This window comes from Dendrobates tinctorius, unplaced genomic scaffold, assembly GCF_039654945.1.
Source record: "Dendrobates tinctorius isolate UK_male_01 unplaced genomic scaffold, ASM3965494v1 ptg000165l, whole genome shotgun sequence".
NCBI classification, from domain to species: Eukaryota; Metazoa; Chordata; class Amphibia; order Anura; family Dendrobatidae; genus Dendrobates; species Dendrobates tinctorius.
Window position 1 is genome coordinate 1,012,645 of NW_027361832.1, and position 23,248 is coordinate 1,035,892.

Consider the following 23,248-nt stretch of genomic DNA (forward strand, 5'->3'; position numbering starts at 1 on the left):
AGCAACCACCCCTCCCCCCATGGATGATAGGAGTGTGGGTGGTGGTCCATCAGTACTCGCACCTGTGCTGCCTCTGCCCTATATAACTGGGGGCCGGCTGCATCCTCCATCAGGACTGTGGCTTTCCTCACTGGTAAGTGGAGCTGGGGGCTTGGTGTGGCCTCTGAAGCACTCATTTTAGTTTAGGGGCTTGATGTAGACCTTTACCTGGGGTGCATTTACAGGATACTGTGCAGCCCCTCTAATTTACTAGTATGGGGGTCACAAACAGGCTGTAAGCTGTCAGATTTGTACTACTGTGAAGACCACCATTACCACTATAGATTGCAGGTTCACCTTCTCATCCCTGAGGAGCCTAGTGTGTGGGGTTTTTTTTTTTTTTTTTTCAACCTAAAACTTATGCAGGTTTCTCCACCAAACTGGTTCCATGTAAGTATTAAGGCCATGTTCACATGCTGCATATTAAAAACGCATGGAACTCATTAGGGTCTGTGCACACGGTGTGGCTCTGCAGTGGATTTGGCTCTGCCGCTCTGCAAGTGATGCACAATACCACTTAAGGCTATGTAAAACAAAACGCAGTGCACATGCTGTGGATTTAAAACTGCAGCATGTCACTACTTTTGTGTGGATCCGTGGCAGTTTTGCACCTGCTCCATTATAGAAATCCACAGGTGTAAAACTGCTGGGGAAAGCTACAGTAAGCCGCAGGTCATTTTACCTGCAGAGTTGGCAAAATCTGTGTGGAGAATTCCACAGTGGAATCTGCACTGTGTGCACATACCCTTAGACATTATGGAGTAAGGCCATGTGCACACGTTGTGGCTCCGCAGCAGATTTGGCTGCGTTGTACAGTACCATTGCTTTCAATGGTAAACTGAAATTTTTCCGTGTGGAACCTGCTGCGGTTTCACACCTTCTCCATTGTAGTGTGAAACCGCAGGGTAATCCGCAGGTCTTCTTTACCTGTGGATTTTTCCTAAACCGCGCAGAAAAATCCACAGCACCAAAACTTACGTGTGCACATAGACTTAAAGTCATCAAAAGCTCATGGTGGGAATGTAGTGGAACACAAGAGGTGGAAAAGCGGGCTAGGTCACGAAGGGGGTTACGGTGGGCTAGGCTCTTGCTCCCCTATGACTGATCCCTGCGAGCGCTACACACGTTTCCCTCTCCGGCCGCACAGAGCCCGGGCAGCCCTCCCAGCAGATCGCCGCTCTCCGGATCAGTGGCGCTCAGTGTTTTTCAGAATGAACCCTCCGATCCCCGCATAGGTGTTTGATTGAGGCTGTCTACTTCCTGCTTTCGCTGCTGTGCGGCGCGGACTGAGCGCTCGGGAGGATGAGGACCTGCAGCTGGTAATGAGACCTCAGCTGGGGGGCACCATGGGCCCCCGGGGGGGGTTAACCCCTTAACCCTCAGTGCAGTGACTTTATCTTGCGGGAATGACACTGCAGCCTCAGTCAGGACCAGGGAGAACTGTTCTCACTAGTAGTTTCCATCCTGCAGCATCACCTGGAACTAATTTTTTTTTTATATATATTTTTTTTTTTTTGCCTGAAACTTGCTATTGTGATCTCTCACATGTCCTTGTGTCTTCCACTTCTAAAACTTTGCAGAAATGCATCTTTTAATTTTTGTTTTTATTCATAACTTTATCCTCTGTAATGTACTGAGACCGCACAGCAGCTCCCTAAATGTACTTGCACCTCACACTTCATTGGATGTGCCATGTATCTGATAAGTGCATGGACCGTCTCTAGGAAATGCACTGGAATGAGCAGCCTCTCCACTTACAGCAATGCAACATGTGGCCCCCAATCCTGGGATGTGGGGCTGCACTCATCGGACCCTTGGGATGTAGCCTGTAGAGATGCCAGCTTAATTACCCAGCAGATAAAAGTCCTTTCCATGAGTTCAGAAGTGTTGTACTGAATGTATAAGAGATCAGTGACCGTTCTGCTGTGTCTGGACATCACCCAGTTATTGGCCTGTTGGTCAGAGCCTGATTCCTGCTATGTTGGCATATAGGGGAATATAGCAACACAAGAGTAACATGGACTCCGGACTACTCCAGTGTCTGCCTCACGGCAGAGGATGTGAGATCTGTAGATGGGGCCCTTATACTGATGGCATACAGTGAGCAGTCTTGTACTTCCCCTCTGGATAATATTTCATTCAACTCTATATAGTGCAACAGATGGTTTCCCACAGTTCGACTCTATTGCTCATATCTGCTCTCTTGCCTGCACTGTGTATAATGCTTTATCTGTCACTCTTCAGGTCTGCTAGGGCTGATCGTCTTGGATCATCCTCAGGCCTGTGTCCCTGTAAATTGCAGAACATCTACATAGACCCACAGGATAGTCATTGACTGGACGTTACAATGGAAGGTGAGTACAGGCCAGAATAACGTGACCTAGGCTGGATCTTGAGATGAATGAATAATGTATCTGGCTAGTGCAAGCTACAAAGTTTGTGCACATCAGTGAGTATTGGTCAGTGTGCGGGGCTGTTGTGCACAAGGAAAGCACACTGACCAATATTCTATGTGCACGATCCTAGACTATAAATCTGACCAGATTATTGCAGTGAATATCAGGCAGCCCCCTCCTGCTATGGGGATGAGCATGGAGCCAGTCATGTCTGCAATGCATGGTCACAATCTACTGTTTGATTACTTTGGCACAGGGAAGAACTCCATTCATGGACTGTCCATATGTACCCCACTATGTAACGACTGTTTCCTGTGTACATCCAGCTGCCCTGGGTGCTTCAACACCTGATTGATGGGGTGCTTGGGTGTCTGATCAATTTTGAAGTCTCAGAACCCCCCTCCGACTGGATCGTGTAACGATGAGACTAATACCCACTTAAACATCTTATAGATGTCTCCTTTTTTTTTTTTCACTCTTAGGGTGTGTGCAGACGCTGCGGAATCCGCTGCAGATTCACCTGCGTGGATTTTGCAAAAACGCAGGTCAAAAGACCTGCGGTTTGGTCCTGTGGTTTCACCATCTCCACAATGGTGGAGATGGGAAACCGCTGCGGATTCCGCAGAAAGAACTGACATGTCAATTCTTTCTGCGGTTTCAAAATCGCAGGAAAACCACACGGATAAATACGCACCGTCTACACAGCGGTTTTTGGTTACCATTCATTTGAATGGTATTGTACACCGCAGCGTGTGCACGTAGCCTAAAGGTCAGCTTGACACGTCCACCATTCAAGGTTCAACTATGGACTCTGATGTCCAGACTGGCTGCTTGTCTCCAGCCTCATGCCTTTGAGGCTGTTATGTTTGGGGACAAGAAACCCAAGGGCCGGTCCAGACATCATGGTCTGTACTGAGTGTGAAACTCAGATGTGTAAAATGGGTCTTAATAATAAAAACCTTCTGAACTCTTGTGTCTATATTACAGTGAGGTATACCTGGATGATCAGACACCAATGAATGTTTGGTAAATGATTAGTTCCACTTGTACTTTAAGGTGCACAAGGAGAAGGGAGGAGGCGGAGAGTAAGGGCTGAGCGAGACAACAGAAATGCTGAGCGAGACAACAGAAATGCTGAGCGAGACAACAGAAATGCTGAGCGAGACAACAGAAATGCTGAGCGAGACAACAGAAATGCTGAGCAAGAGTCAATACGTAAGGTTATATACAAGGCCATAAGGGATCTCTGATGGCCACAGACTGTCAGTGCCTCACTGCTCCTGTTGTGGTGCTTTGACCCTGCACCTCATCTGTATTCTGTCTAGAGGCTACAGCTTGTCTCTCCTCAACAGGAATACAGTAGACTGCACATGTGGCCAAGAATGTTTAATGGAACCCAAATACAAAAGCTAATTACTTGCAATCCCCAAAAGTGTACTTAAGGGGGGGGTTTAACCCCCATATCCTCAAAACACTGCAGATTGAACTGATGTAACTCCCACTCGCTTCTATCAGGCAAACTTACCATTCAGGGATTTACAATAAATGGCAATAACCAGATCTCTAGATGTAGCCTAGTAAAGCTATTGATCAATACTTGCAATTTCCACAAGCTGAAATGCCTGATGGAGGAACAGTGTGGGTTTTTTTTTTTTTTTTTTGTTTTTTTTTTACATGCATTGCTTCTCCATCCAATGCTCTAGAGGTGTCTGATAGATGAGGGATCGGAAACCTGCAGCACTCCAGCTATTGTGACACTAGACTGTCAGGACGTGCTGCAAGTTGTAGCCTCGCCCTCATTTTTACTACATGGTATTATGCAGGCTGATAGTGTCCTGCCTTTTTCCTAGATGATGCGCTTCAGCTGTTTGCCAAGCTCTTTGCTGGCTCCCTTCTAATGGCTGTGATCGGCATGGCGTTTTCGGTCTACCTGATGACCTTCCATGAGCCCAAGTCCTGGGTTACTATTCGCACGGTAAGTCTTTTAGAACCCTATAGGGCTCTGCACTCACATCTGTTCTTTTAAAATATGGTTCTGGGACAGCCAACCCACCTGCAACTCTCCAGTTTCTATGAAGCACCCCCACAGGGCATGTGAAGTATTAGAGTTCATATGCTGCCCCTCTAATGAATAGAAATGCTGGGTCCTCCCAGGACGAGTAGCACTGGGCAGGTGAAGGGCAATGGATCCATCACGGCTCTTTCAGTAATGAAAACTTTGCTTTGAAATGAATGGTGCCTGGGTTAAATGTCTATAGACTAGTTGCTGTACAGAGAATGAAAAATATTCAGGATTGAGAGTCCTCAGTAGTTGATACCTTTTAATGGCTAACTGAAAAGATGGTAATACATTGCAAGCTTTCGAGACTACTCAGGTCTCTTCATCAGGCTAGACTAATACAAAATCTGAAGTCACATATTTATGCACAATACAGCCTAGAAAAAATGCAATAGATAAGACAAGTGACGTGAAGCAGAACTATCAATATGGGAGAGGGAGAAACATAAATATAAACATTGGACCAGTTCATAGATAAGGAGTCTGGATGTTTTATGGTCCTCTTATCTATTGCATTTTTTCTAGGCTGTATTGTGCATAAATATGTGACTTCAGATTTTGTATTAGTCTAGCCTGATGAAGAGACCTGAGTAGTCTCGAAAGCTTGCAATGTATTACCATCTTTTCAGTTAGCCATTAAAAGGTATCAACTACTGAGGACTCTCAATCCTGAATATTTTTCTATCTACTGGCTAACACGGTACAAAGATATACATCTTTCCTGTACAGAGAATGAGAACACAACTTATTTTGAAGCCAAGATCTGGAGTAGAATCTTCAAGGAAAAGCTGTAGAAACAAGGCTCTACATGGCATATAATGCTGACTGTGTTCTACAGGAGGTAATGCGATAAACCATCAGGATGTGACTAGCAGAGGAAGTGGTGACGCTTAACTATCTGATAGCAGTGCCATTAAACAATATTTCAATATCTGAGCACTGCACCAGGTACTCTCATACTGAGAGTGACTTTATTTTTTTTTTTTTTTCTTTTCCTGGCAGCCCCATAATGAATGGTGCAGTGGTTAAACAATTGACCAGACGATCTATATTGTAAGGGGATAAGTATCTATAGGTGTGGGTCTTAGTGGCTGGATCCTTTGCTGATCACTAATCGGGTCTGCGTTGCCTGGACAACCACAGGTCTCAGACCTCTATGATGGTTCCAGGCAGATGGCTTTGAGCGCCACCCGGTCGGCACTCAAAGCACAGCAGTAAATCTGCTACATATGGGCGATCTGCTCATCACCCATATGTAGCAGAGCCGATCAGGTTGTGCATGCTTCTAGCCTCCTGTGAAGGCTATTGAAGCATGCCAGAAGTAAAAGGGAGGGGGGGATGTTTAAAAATAAAAAACTAAGTTCACTTCACCCCAATCAAAAGACAATAAAAATAAAAGCCACATACACATTGTGTATCACTGCAGTCAGAATTGCCCAATTTAGCAATAAAAAGCATATCCTGATCGCTAAACGGCATAGCAAGAAATCCAAAACACCAGAATTCCATTATTTTTTTGGTCGCTGAGACAATGCAATAATGGACAGTCAAAAGAACATGAATTTTCCACACTTTGTGCTGCAGTTTCCAATCTGCAGAAAGAATTGACAGGCCATTCTTTTCTGCGGATTCCACTGCAGTTTACTATCTCCTCCATTGTAGAGATGATAAACCGCAGGTCTTTTGACCTGCAAAATCCACACGGATCAATCCGCAGTGTGCACGTACCCCTAGTCGAAGAGAAATTGGGGCTCTTAAAGGGTTAAATGCTCTAGAAGACTCCATGCCTTCTCGAGTCTCTCTGCACACAGATGAGTAGCTGTGGCAAGTTTCTGCTTCTATAGCTAATTCTGCTCCATAATACACAGGCGTTGCATCAGCTCAGATCTCACCTGTTTGCATGCTGCTCATGCTCCACTGTCTTGCGGGGTTTTTTTTCTTTTTTTTTTTTTTTGACAGCTGTGTAAGACTTGCTGCCTCTGAGTTGGGAGATGCTAGAATGTGGCTGGTTCCCTCATGGTATCTCTCAGGGGCTGGAAGTCTCACAATGCTGTCAAAAAAATAAGTTCTGTCTTCAGCCTTCTTGCATGTAACAACTTGTTCCAAAATTCTGTGATGCACTTATTCTTGTCACTTTCTCCTAGGATATTGCTGGAGAAATCACCTTCCAGGGAGATGGCGCGCTTTACTACTCCTTTTATAAGGACCTGCTGCGGGCACCAACATTTAGAAAAGGTACAGGAGTTTAACTTTCTAAGGGTTGGGCTGTTCTACTGGGGCCCCATATGACTAAGGCCTGTTTCACACTTCTGTTTTTGACCATCAGTAAAAATCCACTGTTTTTGCAAAAAACGGATCTGCCATTTTCTTTGGCAGGATTTTTTTTTTTTTTTTTTTTTTTGTCCGCCAAGATGCCTGGACGGACCAGGCAATGTTTATTGTGCTGCAGGATCCGCATTTTTAAAGTGCGCATGCCCGGAGGAATGAAGTCAGCCAGAATTTAACCCTGAAATCATTTCTGGCGGACAGAAATCTTGGAGACACCATCACGTTTCTCAACGCAAGCAATGACTAGCCAGGTCTTTCCCTGGGAAGGAACAACCATAGGAAGGGCAGTCTCCAATGAAGGAAACCACCTATGCCAAAACATGGTATCCATCCACAGACAGCTGTTTCCTACACCACACTGAGGGGCAATACCCTGAATTGCCCCTCATCAGTGTGGAGTAGGAAACAGCTGTCTCTGGATACCATGTTTTGGCATAGGTGGTTTCCTTCATTGGAGACTGCCCTTCCTATGGTTGTTCCTTCCCAGGGAAAGACCTGGCTAGTCATTGCTTGCGTTGAGAAACGTGATGGTGTCTCCGCAGTGTTGGATGTTGATCTCCATGAGTTCATTCATCCTTATTTTTCACATAATAAAGAGAAGCACCTGACCTGTTGCTGGATCACAACATTGTAGACTTCAAGTCGGCTTCCACTTAAGTCACCAGTCTTATGATCACATCAGAGGATGTCGGGTAAAGTGCAAAATCTGCAGCAGGATCTTTGGAAAAAGTAAACTCCACTTCCACACCTTAAATACAGTATTGCCCAACATCTCCAAGATGCATTGTCTTGGTTTTTGCCTCAACTTTCTGTCCCCCTAAGGTTTTTTTATTTTGGCCACCCTTCTGTTTAAGCAGAGAATCATAGAAAAGGGGCAACCTAGTCTGGCTCGCTTGGCATGATTGCCCACAGAGTGATCACTCCAAGTCTTCCCTGGCTATCATGGCTGAGCACCAAGAGGGTTTCAGCAGCAATCGGTCTATGAAATACTTAGTCTCTTCATACACAAACATGTGGTTCTAGAGGCAGTGGTATACAGCCAAGTGGCTCCTAGAAAGTACTGGCCACTGCAAGTAATTGCTTTATATGCCATTTCTCACTCCAGGATTCAAAGAGCTGATCTACAACAACAACACCATGTCTTCAAAGACAATTAATGCTGTGCAGCAGCTGACCCTGTACCCTGACATTTTTGCTGGTATCTTGACAAAGATGATGGGAGCATACGTAAGTCATATCCACAATCAGTCCTACACAGGGCTTTGGTCTAGATGTAGTGTCAATCACTTTCTGAAGTTTCCTGAAGGTGACTTGTTCCTGGTCTCTGAATGATCCAGCTCTATAATGCAGTGTGCCAAAGGTAGAAGATGGTGTCTTGGTCTTTACCTGATCATCTAGTGGGTCTGTGTATTCTATCTTGTGGCTTAAATTGTTCTTGGAATTTGTTAACATCCACCATGATCCAGAACTTTTTTAAAACTTAACCACTGGATTACCAGGGATATTATCTCCAATCTAGTAGCTTCCAATGAATAGCCTCATACAGGTAGTTGGACATCCCTGAGTGAGGTTCTATCGCCTTCCTGGCAATCTGAAACTTTGATTCCATTTTCATCATCTTCTCTCACTGTAAAGTATACTAACTATCCCTGGTGTTTAATGGTTAGGTATATTGTCAATCGCTGCTGTGACAGAGCCAAAAATTTGTATAGCAAGTTATAGCCAGCTTTCACAATCGGCAAGGACACACTTCAGTATCTGTTCCACTACAGATTTTGGCTCACAATCAGGAAAAGTATAATAGAAATGCATCCCATCTCAAACTTCTCACCCACTCCTGACTTTGGCTTACAAATACTGATGTAAAATACTGAACGTGTGAATGTGGCCCAAGTGTTTGTTTTATCTTGGCCAGAAGCCCTTCATATGATGCAGCCTTATCACCTGCTTATCTTTCCATTTTGTAGGGCATTGATCCTGTTTATCCCTACCTTGGGATGATTTTTGGAGTGCAAGCAGTTTATATAAGTTCCTTGTTTGTGACCAGCTGGATGATGAGCGGGACCTGGCTGGCAGGTGTGCTGGCTGCTTGCTGGTTTCATATTAACAGGTATGATCTACAATCTGACCACTAGATCAAATACTGGAATCCTGTTCTATACATGGACTCTTATCAGCACTGGACTGACTCCTACCCAATTTCTTCATATAGAAGCAGAATTATATAATCCTGTCTGTGCTTATTCTGCCACTGATGTGCATGGGTGAGATGTGTCCGAGGGATGTGAACACAGATCTCTGTATAAGCAATGGCAGATAGCATTACTTGTGCCTCTATTCCAGACTAATCATGTGCAGTTCATCAGGAAGGATGATGCAGTGATGAATTCCAACAGGTTTTACAGTACTGAGATATCAGGGAAGATGAGGTAGGAGTTAGAGCTGATATTGAAAGCACAGTTAGAGGTAACAAGAGCACTTTCTCCTGTCATGAAGCATGTGTTGTCCAAGATGGCAGTGAGCTAAAGAGAGGAATTGCAGAAAGGTATTGTGGGTAAAGAACAGTAATACATGGACAACATAATATGGCAGCAGTACACAAATACAATAGATAAAATTAAACTACATCAGATGTCCTGTAATGACTGAAAATCACTGCAAAAGATTTCAATAACAGCACAGTGCTAATGAGACTGCTGAAAAGTAATCTATATAGTACATGAACTGAGTGGTGTAAGGCCTAGTGACCTATGTCATCACACACCCCCTCTTAGAAGCAGACATGGGAGGGACTATGAATGCCTTTGATTATGCACCATACCTGGTTGATGCATAAGGGCAGCTTTAAAGTTGTGCTAATCGCTGACAGCAGCAATTAAATACAACTTCCAGAGTATGCATGCAGACTCTCCTGCAATGCAATCAGACTGTTGCAGGCAGGGGCTGTTCTAAGGTCCATGTTGGCACCTTGTTGGTCTGTCTATGACATCTAGTGGTGGTCTTGAAGACTGTAGAATCACTGCATGGCTAAGCCTTCATAAGGGGTCTAAAATTATAATATGTAAATTTCCCCTCTCTGCCCTTCAGAATAAGGGAAGCAATTTCACCTATACAAGGAGTGCAAACCCCCTGCAATGCCAAAATTGCTAGCTTAGTTGCTGCACCTCCTTAAGTGAAAACTTTCTTATGTACCCCAAATGTCAACTTTTTTCTTTGGGGGGGGGGAGAGAATTCAGTCTTGGTGTATAAAGAAAGAGATATATATATATATATATATATATATATATATATATATATATATTTCCCTGCATATTACTCTCCTGTAGTGGTCTTAAATCAACTGAGGGATGCTTTAAAAAAAAAAAAAAACTCCCTGACATTCTCTAATATATTCATTGCTAGCTGTGGCATGTAGGAAATTGTACATTTATACTCATGAAAGTGGACTGGCTTAAATAGGCTGTCTGACGCATTCCTTCTTGCATATATGGTGTCTTTAATGCAGGATGGATACCACACAGATAGAAGAATGTCCTCCACTACGGGAGAACTGGGCACTCCCCTTTTTTGCCGGTCAAGTAGCGGCACTCACCGGATACTTGAGGCAGAACAATAACTTGGCTGTAGAGGTAAGTGTTCCAGACTTGTAGATGCCAAAAAATCCTAAGTGAAGCCATATCTAATGACAGAATCTTATCTGTTGCAGAGGGTTTGCTACACACTGATGTGCGCCACCACCTATCTCTTCATTATGATGTGGGAACACAGCCATTACCTGCTTTTTGTGCAGGCCTTATCTCTTTGCCTGCTGGACAGGCTTTTGCTCATCAGTAACGAGAAGGTAAAAACTGAATAACTTTTTTATATTCATATTTGAAGGTGTTTCGGAGAATTTGGGAAGGGAATTCTATGCCTGAGTCCTTTTATGAGGCTAACATCATAGTGCTTTGGAAGGAGGGGAAGGACCCTTTGGAATGTGGATCCTATTTCATTAGTGAATGTGGACTAAAAACATTTTTTACCAAGCTACTAGACAGGTTCAATATAATTGAATTCATACATCCTGATCAAACGGGTTCTATGCCTGGTAAAAGTACTTCCATCAATATCAGATGAGTCCAATATAGTTCCCTAATGCCAGACAACAAATGGGCATTGGCATCGTTGGATGCTGCCAAGGCTTTTGACTCTTGAATGGCCTTTTCTTTCCGCATGCTTGTAAAGATATGGCCTTGGCAACAAATTTATAACATGGATCAAAATATTGTATATGAAACCCAAGGCCCATATTATAGTATATAGGCTCAGGTATAGTTTTCTCATTGCATAGGGGAACCCATCAAGGCTGTCCTCTCTCCCTGGCCCTCTTCGCCCTTGCGATTGAGGCACTAGCAATATGCATAAGGTCCTCCCCTAACATCAAAGGCATAGATATAGCAGGTCGGGTGGACACCATAGGCCTATATGCCGACGACATGGTGATATTCTTGAATGAAACGGAAGAAACTTTGCCACAGGTGATATCCCTTATAGATGGATTCAGTAAATATTCAGGTTTACATATAAATTGGGAGAAGTCTGCCCTGTTGCCCCTTTCCAATGCCCCAGCTGGAGGCTCTCTCCTTGCTATCGTATCTAGTTTTAAATATTTGGGCATTCACATCTCACAGTAGTACACTTGATCAACAACTCAGTGTCCACCCACTGCTGGAACTAGGTAAAGTTAAATTTGCATCCTGGTGTAGGCTCCCATTGTCTGTGGCCAGACGCACTAATCTGATTAAAATGATATTATTCCCTAAATTTAGCTACTCTCTTCAGCATAGTGCAGTAGCAGTGCCCAGGTCCTCTTTTGTAAATCTCAAATTCCCTGGTCACATCCTTTATATGGGGGAAAACTAGGCCCAAACTTAAATTGTCCACTTTAGGCTGAGTTCACACGTGGCGTCTTTTTCGTGTTTCCGCGGCAGTTTTAACCATGCGATTTTGCCACAAAAAAAGCATCTCATGCATTCCTATGGGATTCCGCAATGCTGTGCTAATGCTGCGGTTTTTACCGCGGCGGAATCGCTTCGCAGTAAACGCAGCATGCTCATTAATTTGCAGAATCGTGGCGATCCCACACTCATAGGAATGCATTGTTCCGCTTACTTCCCGCATGTGGAAAGTAAGCAGAACAATTGCGGATGGCACCCATGGTCCAGAGGAGAGGAGACTGTCCTCTGGGCTTTGGGTACCATATCCCTGTAAAAAATAGAATTTAAAATAAATATTATTCTTACCTTCTGGCGTCCCACGCAGCAAAAAGTTGGTCACACTCGTCAAACACTACTTTGGGGGGGCGTCAAACATAATGTTGTGCTTCTTATTAAAGAGGATGGCACTAACTTGTAGGGTAGCTAACTCCAATAGGTTGCACAAGAGCCTAGCCTAGATCTCCCCAAGGATTAACTATTCCCCTCCACCCAGAGCCTCTCCAAGCATTGTGTGAACTGACAATCTCTTTACTTGAGAAATATTGGAATCACATGGAGAGATGGCTAACATACTTTTTTTTTTTTTTTTTTTTTTTTTTTTTTAACTAACTTTGTCTTGCAGGTGTACAATATATGTAAAACTTACTTGACGACATTGTCTTTGGGCTATTTACTTCAGTTTAAAAACTCAGCGCTGTTGACATCACCTCTATTAAGCCTTGTAATAGCTTCCATGGCTACAAAAGACCATGAGGTAACCTCCTGAACTTCTGTGAAAGGCCATGAACTGTTACGTCTCCTTCACACAGTGGCTTCTTATGAATGTAAAGGACATCTGCAGTCTTAAGTAGTCAAATATGAAACTAGGTTTTTATATATATATATATATATATATATATATATATATATATATTCCTCTCCCACAATGGGTCTGCTTTGAGACAGCCATGGAGAGAAAGTTAGCATGCAGTCTGGAGAGGGAATAAAGCATCTAAGCCTTCAGAGAGGACAGATCACAGGCTGTGTAGGCAGAAGAATTTAGAACCCAGCAGAGTCTCAGAAGAGGAAGAAATGCTGCACCCTTTCCCCTATGTATGAGAGGACATGGCTTTGTGGGTATTGGTCCAGCAATAGAGCTGTGACGCATGAGGGCTAGGGAAGACTCCTCAAGACATGCCTCACATCTAGTTTTGGGAGGGACTGGCAGAATGGAGTATGAGGGTCTCTTCTGCTGCACCTCATTACTTCAGTGTGGATTAAATCACAAATGAGTGAAATTGCATGTTAGTGCTACTGGCCTCATGAGCAGTGTACGCAACGAGACCTATGCAGATGGCAAATCATTAACCTTGTTCCTGTGCACAAATTAATAATATTCATGGAAGAAAAATAAAACTTGCATCTCTCCATCTCACAGAGCCAAGAGACTCCTAGGACCTTCCAAGCCAAAGTGAAGACAACTATGTATTTTTGTTTTCCTTTTATGTTTGCAGCATACCTAAACTACTTAATAGTGGTAAGTACTGTGGTGTTTGAGTCTTCCAGGGCTTTATCAAAGGGTCTACTCTACTACTGTTGGGCTGTGACCATAATCGTACTCTAGTTCAATTTATCTGGACTGGCAATGAGCTGTGATATTGGGCACGGCCCATGAACTGTTACTGGTGTAAGACTATGCACTCTTCATATGAATGTCACCCACGGTCAGCTATCAACTGTATAGTCTTGTTTTTCAGTATTTGGTGACTTGTACAGGAAATCCAATCCTGCAGTCTCTGAAGGTTAAATTTGGACAGACAGTGACCAAGTAAGCTATTGAAATAGAGCAGTAAAAAAAAAAACTAAATGATCCACTGCAACTTTATTTTTGCTCTGCACAGGAACTTCACAACAAACTGGCTGCTATGTCAGGAGTCATTTCAGCCACTTTCCCAGGACTCCCTCTTAAGGCTCACACAGTCTTCACTTTTACCTCTTTACATCCTGGTCTTAATTATATGCCTGATCTCCATGGCTCAGGGACTACTTAAAAGGTTTTGGTGGGTAGTTAATTCCACTCTTCTATTTTTTTTTTTTTTTTTTTTTTTTCTTGTAACAATTATGTCTGTACCATTCTGGCCCTTCCAGATGTCTAGAGCATGTCATGTGCTCTAAGCCCCATGTATGTCAGGATTAAGGACTACTGTGCATATTTGAATGGTTCGCATGTCAGGTTTTCCCTGTCACTTCAGGAAAGGCTTTCGCTACCGATCCTTGAAGTTAGAGAAGCTGATGTCCCTCTGACTTCTAGTCTCTAGCATGAGACCCTTATAAATAAAGAGTAATGCATATTTTGCAGCTGTCAGCCAAGCACCTCCTTTATGCTACAGATAAGCAAGATCCCAGTTGGCAGATCCCCCTGATAGATAACCTTGTGCTGCCGTGTCATCTCATCAATCCATTGACACCTGTAAACTTTGCTCTAATTATGGCTTCCACCAAACCCCAAATTAAGTGTTTTGTTTTTTAATATAGTCTCTCTTGGTGGGCTATGATTTGGTCTTTCTCTTGCATTTAGTGGCAATCCAGTCAGTCGTGAGATTGCTCCTGAGGAAGGCAGAGTTGGTGAAAGGCCAGAGGTCATCTATCATGTTGTCCAAAGTCTTATCCTTGGTTTATTGGCCCTGACCTTTAATGGGTGAGAAACTTTCCAAAACTCTTAAACTATGGGCTAAATGTTATCCACAAGTCCAGATTGTGACCTCTTTCTTTTAGCTTAAAGTACCTATGGACGCCTTACGTCTGTGTCCTCGCTGCTTTTGGTGTTTGTTCTCCAGCACTCTGGATAACGGTCTTTAAGTGGCTTCGTCTGAGAACTGTCCCTCCGGTTAAGCTGGTGAGCATGCAGTGTTGCAGATCCCTTGTGCCTCCTATACTTGGGTTGTGTAGCTTTATAAAGTTTCTGACTTTAGGTAGTGAAGGTAAATTCTTGTTTCACCCTTAAATATCAAGGGCAGTATGTTAAGATTTTTCTCTCCTAAACTTCAATTCCAGCTTCCACTGTAACTTGTATCCATACTTTCCTCTTCTAGGCCTTTCTGTTGAGTGTTACTGTCCCTGCTGTGATTGGCGTTAGTCTATGGAGGGAGGTAAGAAAACTACAAAATGTCAGTGGAACTTTTATAGGGACTGCTCTGCTTCTGTGCTTTCTCACTACAGATATGTATGCTAGCAGTACACAACCACTGCAACAAACTAATGGGGCAGAGTGGCTTCCAATATTCCAATTCTAGGTGCGGGGGTGGAATTCATTTTCGGCTCAATTTGCTTATTCTGGATGGTAATGGTCAGTCACTGACTCGTAGGGCATATAATCAGCCAGTGTAAAACACGGCTTTCCTAGAACAGCTGGAACTTCATTGTAGCGTAATCACTTGTGTGAAGCTTTATTATCCTATTTGCTGCCTAGGTTATTGTCCACTCTTGTAGTTTGCCAATGGTGGCAGGCTTCCTAGGCAATGACTGCAGCTCTTTGATATAGAACTTGAAAGAATTGCTCTAAAGCTGTAAGGATCCAGTCCCCATGTGCTCCTTTTTCAGCTTGCAGCATAGGAACTTGAGGGACCAGAAGCTGTCATGCAACTGGGCAGTCCAGAAGCAAAGCCCCAGTTCCCAAGAAGCCAGGAGGGAATTATGGCACAATCCTGACAATTTAATGAGTTATTCTAACTATTAGGGATTAATAATCCTGGAAACAAGCTGCCCTTATACTTGGCTTTACACTGAAGACAGTCAAGTAGTCTTGTGATTACCCCACAAATGGTCAGATTACATGGACATGTCACACTGCTAGAGCAGAACTGTGCAATGTACAAGCATGGTGGGAAAACCTCTCCATGTTGCCCCTCTTGTGATCACAGTAGCCTCACATGGCTTCTAACACTTTATGTTCTGCAGTTCCTACCCAGGACTGTTGCACTGTCAGAGTTGGAGGGGTACTATGAGTCTGACACTATGCTGGTCATGAATTGGATAAGGTAAGTCCAGCTGGTAACACTAATGGTAACCTACTGTTATGGGGGGGGGGGGGGGGGGGGCACAGACTATGGACCGCATGTGTCACATGCAGCTGGCACTCAAATGCTTGTGTGGTCCTGATGTTTGCAGTGGCAATACACAGCCGAACAGCCTTAGTCTGCTGGCTATAATAGCCTGTTCAGAAGTTGGCAACACTTGGATGGTAAAAGGTTTTTTGTGTTTTCTTTTCTGTCACTCTGTATTTCTGAAAAGCAGCTTTTGGAAATGCATTGAGCAGCAGGGTGGTTTGCTGGCAAAAGGGGGGTGGAGGGGAGAGAATCTCAAGTCTTCTGCCTGAGCGAGTGTAAACAAGCTGATTGTGACCTGAGCGTAAGTGCACACTGGTAAGTGTGTGACTTGTGATTCTGTGACTTTGGATTCAGGGAGTTTCCAAGGGAGGTATTACTGTTATAATTTTTAATACTCTTTATTTTATCTTTTCTGTCTGGTGAAATCCCATTAGGATGTGCTCCACTATTGCCAATGCCATACAGTGTACGTCTTGCCGCATGTATGGGATCCTTGAACAGCCGGTCGAGGGTGCATACTGCTGTGAGACGTGAGCATATTGTGCATTTGTAGCCCAGATACTGGATCTAAATGTGCAGCTGGCAACACTGAGATCCATAGACAATATGGAAAGGAGTCTTCTGCTCACTGAGTAGATGCTCAATGGGGGGGGGGGGGGGGGGGGATGCTAGGTTTGATCTGCAGGACAGTGAAGCAGCTAGCTGGGTGACAGAACGTGGGGGCAGAGCGCCAGGGAGGCTAGTCCTGATCTGGCACACCCCAATAAGTTTGCTAAGTTGGCAGATGAAGGGAGTGTTAGTGCAGGAGTAGCACTGCTGCAGCAAGGCATGTCCTCTGAAAGCCAGAGGAGTGTCTGCTCCAGTAAGGGGGGAAATAGGAGGGCAGGGCAGGCCAGACAGGTTCTGGTAGTGGGAGACTCAATTATTAGGGGAACAGGGCAATCTGTCGCAAAGACGGGGATCGTCGAACGGTGTGCTGCCTACCTGGCGCTTGAGTCCGACACATCGCTGATCGGGTTGACATTACTGGGAGGGGCTGGTGAGGATCCAGCAGTCATGGTGCACATTGGCACAAATGACAAAGTTTAGAGGTAGGTGGAAGGTCCGTAAAGACTTCAGGGGAATTGGGCTTAAAGCAAGGACCTCCAAGATGGTATTTTTGGAAATACTTCCTGTGCCACACCAGAGAGGCAACAGGAGATTAGGGAGGTTAATAAGTGGCTCAGGAATTGGTGTAGGAAGGAGGGGTTTGGTTTCCTGGAGAACTAGGCCGACTTCTCATTTGGCTACAGGTTCTACGCTAGGGACGGGCTGCATCTCAATGGGGAGGGTGCAGCTGTGCTGGGGGAGAAAATGGCTGGAAGGTTGGAGGAGTGTTTAAGCTGAGGGGGAGGGTTTTCATTTTATAGGAGGGGAAGACAGTGCAGATAGAGACCTGGGCGCAAATGATGAAAATGGGGGTGGCATGGAGAGTGGGGTTAGAACAGTTAATAATTTAAAAAAGAATAGAGGTACAGAGATGCATAGTGCATGTATACTAATGCCAGAAGCCTCACCAACAAAATGGAGGAATTGGAGTTAATGTTGTTGGAACATAATTATGACATGGTGGGGATATCTCAGACATGGCTGGACGAGAGCCATGACTGGGCGGTTAATTTACAGGGCTATAGTCTGGTCAGAAATGACCAAACAAATAAGCGAGGGGCAGGCGTGTGTTTATATGTAAAATCATCCTTAAAACCCATCCTTCGTGATAATATATGAATCTAAAGAAAATGTAGAGTCCCTGTGGGTGGAGATAAGGGGAGGGGGGAAAAAATAATAAATTGCTGATAGAGGTTTGTTAAGTCTCCAAAAATAATGGAAGCTACAGAGAATATCCTCATAAAGCAAATAGATGAAGCGGCGACTCAAGGAGAAGTCATTATAATGGGGGACTCCAACTCCCCTGAAATACATTGGGGAACTGAAACCTGCAGTTTCCACAAAGGTAATGTTGCTGACAACTATGAGAGAATTACCTTTCACAACTGGTTCAGGACCCAACAAGAGGAGAGGGGGGGGGGGGGGGCACTGCTAGACCTAAAATTAACCAACAGGCCAGACCGCATATCAAATGTAAGGGATGAGGTCACTTGGGTAATAGTGATCACAAAACAAGTTTTCATGTATCCTTTCAGATGTGTAGTAGAGGGGGTTACAAGGACACTAAACTTCAGGAAGGCAAATTTCCAACGGATGAGAGATGATCTTGGTGCAATTAACTGGGATGATATCCTGAGACATAAATACACCAAGAAAATGGAGATGTTTGTTAGCATCCTGAATAGGACCTAGAAAAAGGAGGAAATAGAGCTGTAAGGGGTGCAATAAGTGACAAAAAGAGCATTTAGAGAATTAAAGCAAGTTGGTAGTGAGGAGGCATTAAATAAATTCTATAAAGCAAATCAAGACAGCAAAGATTGAGAGACTCATTGCCAGTGAAAGTAAAAATGATCACAAAATATTCTTTAACTACATAATAGTAAACTAAAAATAGTGTTGGCCCCCTTAAATAGTCTGGGTGGATGAGGAAAAAGCCAATGTTAAATTACTTTTACAGTATTTACACAAGAAAATCCCATGACAGATAACATGATCAGGGATAAAAATTCTCCATTAAATGTCACCTGCTTAACCCAGCAGGAAGTACGGCAGCATCTAAAAATCACTAAAACTGACAAATCCATGGGCTCAGATGGGATACACCCCCGAGTACTGCAGTAATTAAGTACAGTCATAGACCACTATTAATCTTTAAAGATTCCATATTAACAGGGTCTGTACCACAGGATGGGCGTATAGCAAATGTGGTGCCAATAGTCAAAAAGGGGACAAACTGATCTTGGCAATTATAGGCCAGTAAGTTTAACCTCAACTGTGGGTAAAATCCTGGAGGGTTTTCTAGTATACTATACTGGAGAAGAATAACCTCATGACCCAATATCAACATGGGTTTACGAGGGACTGTTCCTGTCAGACTAATCTGATAAGCTTTTATGAAGAGATGTTCCGGACTGGACCAAGGGAATGCAGTGGACATGGACTTCTCAAAAGCTTTTGATACGGTGCCACACAAGGTTGGTACATAAAATGGGGATAGGGGGAAAACGTGTAAGTGGGTTAAGAGTTGGCTCAGGGATAGGAAACAAAGGGTGGTTATTAATGGAGTACACAGACTGGGTCACAGTTAGCAGTGGGGTACCACAGGGGTCAGTATTGGGCCCACTTCACATATTTATTAATGACCTTGTAGGGGGCATAGAGTAGAATTTCAATATTTGCAGATGACACTAAACTCTGCAGGGTAATCAATACAGAGGAGGACAACTTTATATTACAGGAGGATTTATGTAAACTAGAAGCTTGGGCTGATAAATGGCAAATGATCTTTAATGGGGATAAATGTAAGGTCATGCACTTGGGTAGAACAAACAAGATGTATAATGTGCTTAATTGTAAAACACAGGGCAGAACTGTCACTGAAAGACCTGGGTGGACAACAAACTCGCATCTGGTGACCAGTGTCAAGCGGCTGCTGCAAAGGCAAATAAAATAATGGGATGCATTAAAAGAGGCATAGATGCTCATGAGGAGAACATAATTTTACCTCTATACGAGTCACTAGTGCGACCACACTTAGAATACTGTGTACAGTTCTGGTCTCCGGTGTATAAGGGTGGTTTCACATTAGCGTTTAAGGCCACAGCGTTGGCCTTTGCATGGCCGCTGCTAAGCCCCACCCCCTGCCTCACCTCCATCTACTGGCGCATGACGCTGCATGCGTCCCCTATCTTTAGCACTGGGGACGCAGGCCGTGCGCAGGTATGCGTTTGGCGGCGCATGCGTCCTTTTGATGCGTCTGGCGCTGGTCGGCACTCCCAACCTGTTGCAATTTGGTGCACTGTCAAATGGATGCATGCCTGCGTCCCCAGTGCTAAAGATAAGAGGACGCATGCAGCGTCATGTGCCCATAGGTGGAGCTACTGGCTGAGGCGCAGCAGGGGGCGGGGTTTAGCGGTAGCCATGCGCAGGCCAATGCTGCGGCCTTAAACACTAATGTGAAACCACCCTAAGACATAGCTGAGCTGGAGTGGGTGCAGAGAAGAGCGACCAAGGTTTTTTTTTTTTTTTTTTTTTTTTTTTTTATAGAGACTTGAGGGGTCTGCAATACCAAGACACTTATTACACTTGGTTACTTAGTTTGCAAAATCAAAGGCTTCGGGGTGATATTACAATGTATAAATATATGCAGGGACAGTACAAAGACCTTTCTAATCTTTTTACTTAGACCTGTGAAGGGGGCATCCTCTACGTCTGGAGGAAAGAAGGTTTAAGCATAATCAGATGTGGGTTCTTTACTGTAAGAGCAGTGAGACTATGGAACTCTCTGCCATAGGATGTTGTAATGAGCGATTCCCTACTAAAATTTAAGAAGGGACTGGATGCCTTTCTTGAAAAGTGTAATTACCGGTTATATACAATAGTTTCCTTAATATTGAAGTGATCCAGGGAGCTAGTCTGATTGCTGTATGTGGAGTTGGGAAGGATCCCCACCCCCCCATGTGAAGCTTGCTGTGTGCCACATGGGTTTTTTTGCCTGCCTCTGGATCAACATGATAGGATATGGGTTGAACTAGATGGACTTAAAGTCTTCCTTCAACCTTAACTTTTACCCAAATGGTTAAACTACCTGACAGCAGTTTTGAATACATAGAAGGGTGCTGTTTTTAAAATGGTCTCACTTTTGGCGATTTTATGACATATGGGTCCACCAAAGTCACTTCAAAAATTGAGTAGGTCATTAAAACGTTGTAACATTCCATGAAAAAATTACTGCTACAACTTTAAACCCAGCATCCTATGGAAACTTTAAATGGTGCTGATGTAAAGCAGACATGAGGATAACATTTATTGAATTTTGTGTAGTATGACTAGATTAAATAGACGATCAAAGCTTGACAATTGCTAATTTTTAGGTTGAAAACAAACAGTCTAACTCGTCTGATCTTCTCACTAGACGCCTGACTCCTGTTACAGCAGTGTTCGCTGCCAGCCCTCAGCTAATGGGGGATATAAAGGTCTGCACTGGACGGATGGTGACCAGCTTACCGGTATACAACAACGAAGAGCTAATGAGGCGAAATGAACATGTAACTTAGAATTTTACCTTTTTAACAAAAATGTAAATGTGCTTTCTTCAGGCCCACAAGCATTAGACTGTCAACCCCCCCCCCATCCACCAATAGCTACAGGTACAGCTGACAGCCTTTTATATGGAGGGGCACCATAACTGTATACAATTTAAGGATCCACAGTGTCCTTATTTCAGACGGGCAAACCTTTTGTCTATAGATACCTGGCAGAGCAATGACTCCTATGTGGGGGGAAACCCCATTAAGCATTGTCTATAACTATGGTAGCATCAGCACAGGACAACTACTAGTACTGCAGTTATAGATTTAGTAAATTCTAACCTGTAAGGATATGTCTACACTTCTGCATTTTTTTTTTTGCAGCTTTTTTATGTAACGTACAGGTGCCTGAAACTCGGCATATAATTTGCAGTCTTGTGATTTGCCTATTGTCCGTTTTTTATTTTTTTTGTTGCACATTAGTATCATACTAATACCATAAAACTCTTGCAGAACTGGCATTTTGAACACTGCTTTTTCTGGAATTTTTGTTTGGCAGTAAACTCTGCAAGAAAGTGTGAACGTGGCCTGATGAGGTCAGTCTTTGACTGGAAATCAAATGCACCACTTGGTAATGGCAAACAAGCCTTTGAACCAGAAGTTATAAAGTTCCAGAGCTCTTCACTCTACAATAAGCTTTATTTTTAAGTCACACAGGTAGAAGTTTGAACAACAAACTTTATTAGGAAACAAATGAGCACTAATGGTCCAAAAAAAGGTAGTGGAGACCTGCTATAGCCTCTTGGAAAGGATTGTGCCTGGCAGAAACCTACTGATCACTCCACCATAGGATTTAATGCAGGCATTCCACCAACATTATGGAAATGAATCATGTATTACATGGTCACACAAGTCCTCCAGAAATTAAGGTGTCTTGCAGAACACCTCTATTCTGGCTTATTGTGTTAAACCTACTGTATGATGGCATAAAACTAAGGACAATTCATGAAACTTCTCAATTTTCTCTTGCAGATGTATCAGATCTATAGTATGAAGTCCGCAGAAGATATCTATAAGATCCTTACCTCCTACAAAGTAAACTACATGGTGATTGAAGAATCTATCTGCAATGAGATGGTTAGAATGGACAACTGCAGAGTAAAAGACATGCTGGATATTGCAAATGACCATGTAAGTCTGTGGGGTTTTTTGTTTTCCATCCCCCTGCTGTCACCTTGGCACTAACTAATGCGATAAGTCTTTCTAAATGTGGTGATCCCTTTTAAGGATATGTGCACAACAAAACTGTTAAATTCAGAGGAGTAAATGTATAGACTTGCTGTGAACATATCTCAGTTTCTGAAGTGTTTAAAAGGATCATGTAAGTTTTATAGTAAAACAAACTGTCCAACTAAACAATTTCTCAACCCACAAAGCCCTTGTATGGGTGTATTAGTATCAATAGGTACCCCTAAAATTCAGGCTGATCATTCACAAGTGTTCCCTGTACTGACAGTTGGTGACTAAAGAAGATGGGAATGTCTCTGCCTCATCGCCATATGGACGATTCTGCCAGGAACTCAAACTGAACCAGTCGCCGTATGTGAACTACTTCACCCGGATGTATTGGAACAGGTCCTACTTCATATATAAACTCAACGCTGTCATATCTTTCCAATTTTGAGAATGGGACGGAGGACCGACAGTGCCAGACCTCCCCTTCCTGCAGAACATTGATACCTGATATCATTGGATATATAACCCTCCACTAAGGAGCCTAACCCAGAAAAGCCGAAAGACGGTCCTGATGGAACTCGTTTTACTTGACCTCAGTTTTAACTTGCGCAAAGACTTTCTTTTTATATAACCCTTTTTTAAAGCTGTTTTGTCTATTGCCCATGAAATTGTAAACCAGTGTTTTTCTATACATCATTCTGTTCCTCTGGTATTCCTCCAGGAAACGTATTGACACTCACACCTGAGTACTGCCATTCTTTATGGAGGGTGTCTGTCTACACACTGCAGTTGGTATTGACCATGCCAGATTGTGAAGGGACACATTTCCAAAGAAAATGGGAGCAGAAACATCAACTGTCTCTCATGCCTTGTTCAATTTCCATAGACACGTAGCTGAATACTAGGGGAGAATGTATTTGCTGTGCAAAAATAAAGATCAACTTTTACAGAA

At 43.5% G+C, this 23,248-nt stretch overlaps 1 protein-coding gene across 3 annotated transcripts; it reads left to right on the forward strand.

Annotated features, from left to right (window-relative positions):
- The first annotated feature begins 103 nt into the window (after positions 1-103).
- On the forward strand, positions 104-23,248 carry DPY19L4 (dpy-19 like 4). 3 transcript variants are annotated; one of them, XM_073550402.1, is made up of 21 exons: positions 104-133; positions 2,284-2,393; positions 3,492-3,526; positions 3,569-3,650; positions 4,286-4,410; positions 6,639-6,729; positions 7,928-8,049; positions 8,790-8,932; positions 10,328-10,451; positions 10,529-10,663; positions 12,421-12,552; positions 13,216-13,314; positions 13,535-13,605; positions 13,679-13,837; positions 14,356-14,475; positions 14,553-14,673; positions 14,870-14,926; positions 15,735-15,814; positions 20,946-21,078; positions 22,093-22,251; positions 22,577-23,248. In XM_073550402.1, exons 2-21 carry the CDS (start codon positions 2,387-2,389, stop codon positions 22,742-22,744), a joined length of 2,163 nt encoding a protein of 720 aa, XP_073406503.1. In that variant the 5' UTR covers positions 104-133; positions 2,284-2,386; the 3' UTR covers positions 22,745-23,248. The 3 variants fall into 3 exon arrangements, with proteins under 3 accessions (XP_073406503.1, XP_073406502.1, XP_073406504.1); XM_073550401.1 differs by having other exon boundaries at positions 3,492-3,650; XM_073550403.1 differs by lacking the exons at positions 3,492-3,526; positions 3,569-3,650 and having other exon boundaries at positions 113-133.